This window comes from Notothenia coriiceps, unplaced genomic scaffold (genome assembly GCF_000735185.1).
Source record: "Notothenia coriiceps isolate Sejong01 unplaced genomic scaffold, NC01 NC01_scaffold00037244, whole genome shotgun sequence".
NCBI classification, from domain to species: Eukaryota; Metazoa; Chordata; class Actinopteri; order Perciformes; family Nototheniidae; genus Notothenia; species Notothenia coriiceps.
In genome coordinates this window covers 21,156,112-21,157,872 of record NW_011369945.1, presented here as the reverse complement: position 1 = coordinate 21,157,872, position 1,761 = coordinate 21,156,112, and the positions used below count along the sequence as shown (strand labels likewise).

Sequence of the window (1,761 nt, the reverse complement as noted above, 5' to 3'; positions counted from 1 at the left end):
GGGGGGGGGGATTACCTTGCTAATGGTTACACAAGCCAACACATCGTTATGACATCATAAAGTGGCCAAAATCTGACAGGTTTTTATAGAAATGGATCAGGACAAAAAGAGAGAGAATCTTTGTTCCTGAAACTTTCAGAGTCTCTTTCCACAGAGGGGACACATGTTCATGTATACTACTAGGTGACCTTTAAAGTATATACCAGACTCCGAGTCCTCAATCACATTTTATGAAGCATTCTGAGATTTATTGGAGTATTTTTGCGCTTTGCCCACCTTTTATCTCCGAAACTGATTTGCACATTCATATTAATCTGGAATACCAACACCAAAATAATACATCTTAATTTAAATTTCCTCTCTACTCACTTCCCTCTATTTACAATATCTTATTCGAAAATGGAGCAACTGTCACTCACCCACTTTTCCCCAGGATAACAAAATATACTGGTTTATATTGTGTGATGATCAAGTATTGTGTTTATTATGTTGTTACCTGAGAGCAGGGTGAAGGTGACGGAGTAGATGCCGTTGTCCTTGGTGGCGCTGCTGCTCTCCGTGAAGGTGATGTCCACCTGGAACTTCACCGGCTTCTGGAAAACTGTCGGCCCGGCGGACGATTTATACTCCGCCCGGAAACTCGTCTGAGAGATGACGCTGTGACTCAGGCTGGGGATCTGAAAGAGAGAGGGAAGGGAGGGGGGGAGAGAGAGAGAGAGAGAGGAGCGAGTGTGAGTCAGCACATACAGACAGCTTCTGCAGGAATAAGGATGGCAGCAGCAGAAGGAGACGGTGTTACACTGAAATATGTCCCCCTTTTTTACAGCGTCAGAGTCATCTTCAGCACCGACAGACAAGGAGGTGCCGCTGCACAATGAACTGTTGTCATACTACAGTTCAACAATGACTGAAACAAAGTAAAAGCTTGCTCTTTTGGTCACATTGTTCATATGTTTTCTATATGTAGATCTATATTAATTTGTAAGTGTAAATGCAGTTTAAATGTTAATTTAATGAGCTACTAGCAGAAGGTGGCATGAATGATAAATATTCAAATAAAGTACAAGTTCCTCAAACCACAAAAGAAGAAGAAGAAGATGTATGTTTGTCAGGAGTTAAAGAGGAGGAGTTTCATTCTTACGGAGAGGAAGGCGTGCACGATATCGGCCTTGATGGAGTTCAGAGGTTTGTCTCTGATAACGATGAAGATCTGCTCCTCTTTCTCCAGATTTATGAAGTTACCGAACCACGACTTCTTCGCCAGTCTGCAGGGAGGAGACGCACAACATCAGCTCAAGCCAAAGTCAACTTTATTGTCAATCTTTCAGTTTGTGTGTACAGACAAAGAGATCAAAATACCGTTTCCCACAATCCCAAATACAAAAACATATATATATACAAATATGTAAGCAAATACGTATATATACACAATCAAAAGACACATTTACACATATGCACACATTAACCAAGTTCTTCCAAAATAACATTTCTCTCTTAAATCTCCACCAACTACTTAACATCAGATATCCCTCATGTTATGGTTTCAATATGCCTTTCAAATGGAATGAACTAGAAACAAGATGTTTTTCTAGAGAATAAGCAACGTACAGTTTATTCAAACCTAATTTAAAGACATAACGGATCATTAGTACTAAGATCTGCACAAATAAATAAATCTAATATATTTTGTAGGGCTGCCTTAAAGGTGGGATAGGTACGTTTGAGAAACCGGCTCGAGATACACTTTTTGTTATATTCCAT

General features: G+C 39.9%; 1 protein-coding gene across 1 annotated transcript in view; it reads right to left on the bottom strand.

The window, feature by feature from the left end:
• LOC104965408 (serine/threonine-protein kinase BRSK2-like) overlaps positions 1–1,761 on the bottom strand; it is a 33,736-nt gene that overhangs the window by 30,760 nt on the left and 1,215 nt on the right. The window contains exons 2-3 of the mRNA XM_010794362.1: positions 1,142–1,265; positions 497–677 (exon numbers count right to left, since the gene is read on the bottom strand). Of these exons, the coding sequence (XP_010792664.1) occupies positions 497–677; positions 1,142–1,265 (305 nt within the window). The remainder of the gene's footprint in view (positions 1–496; positions 678–1,141; positions 1,266–1,761) is intronic.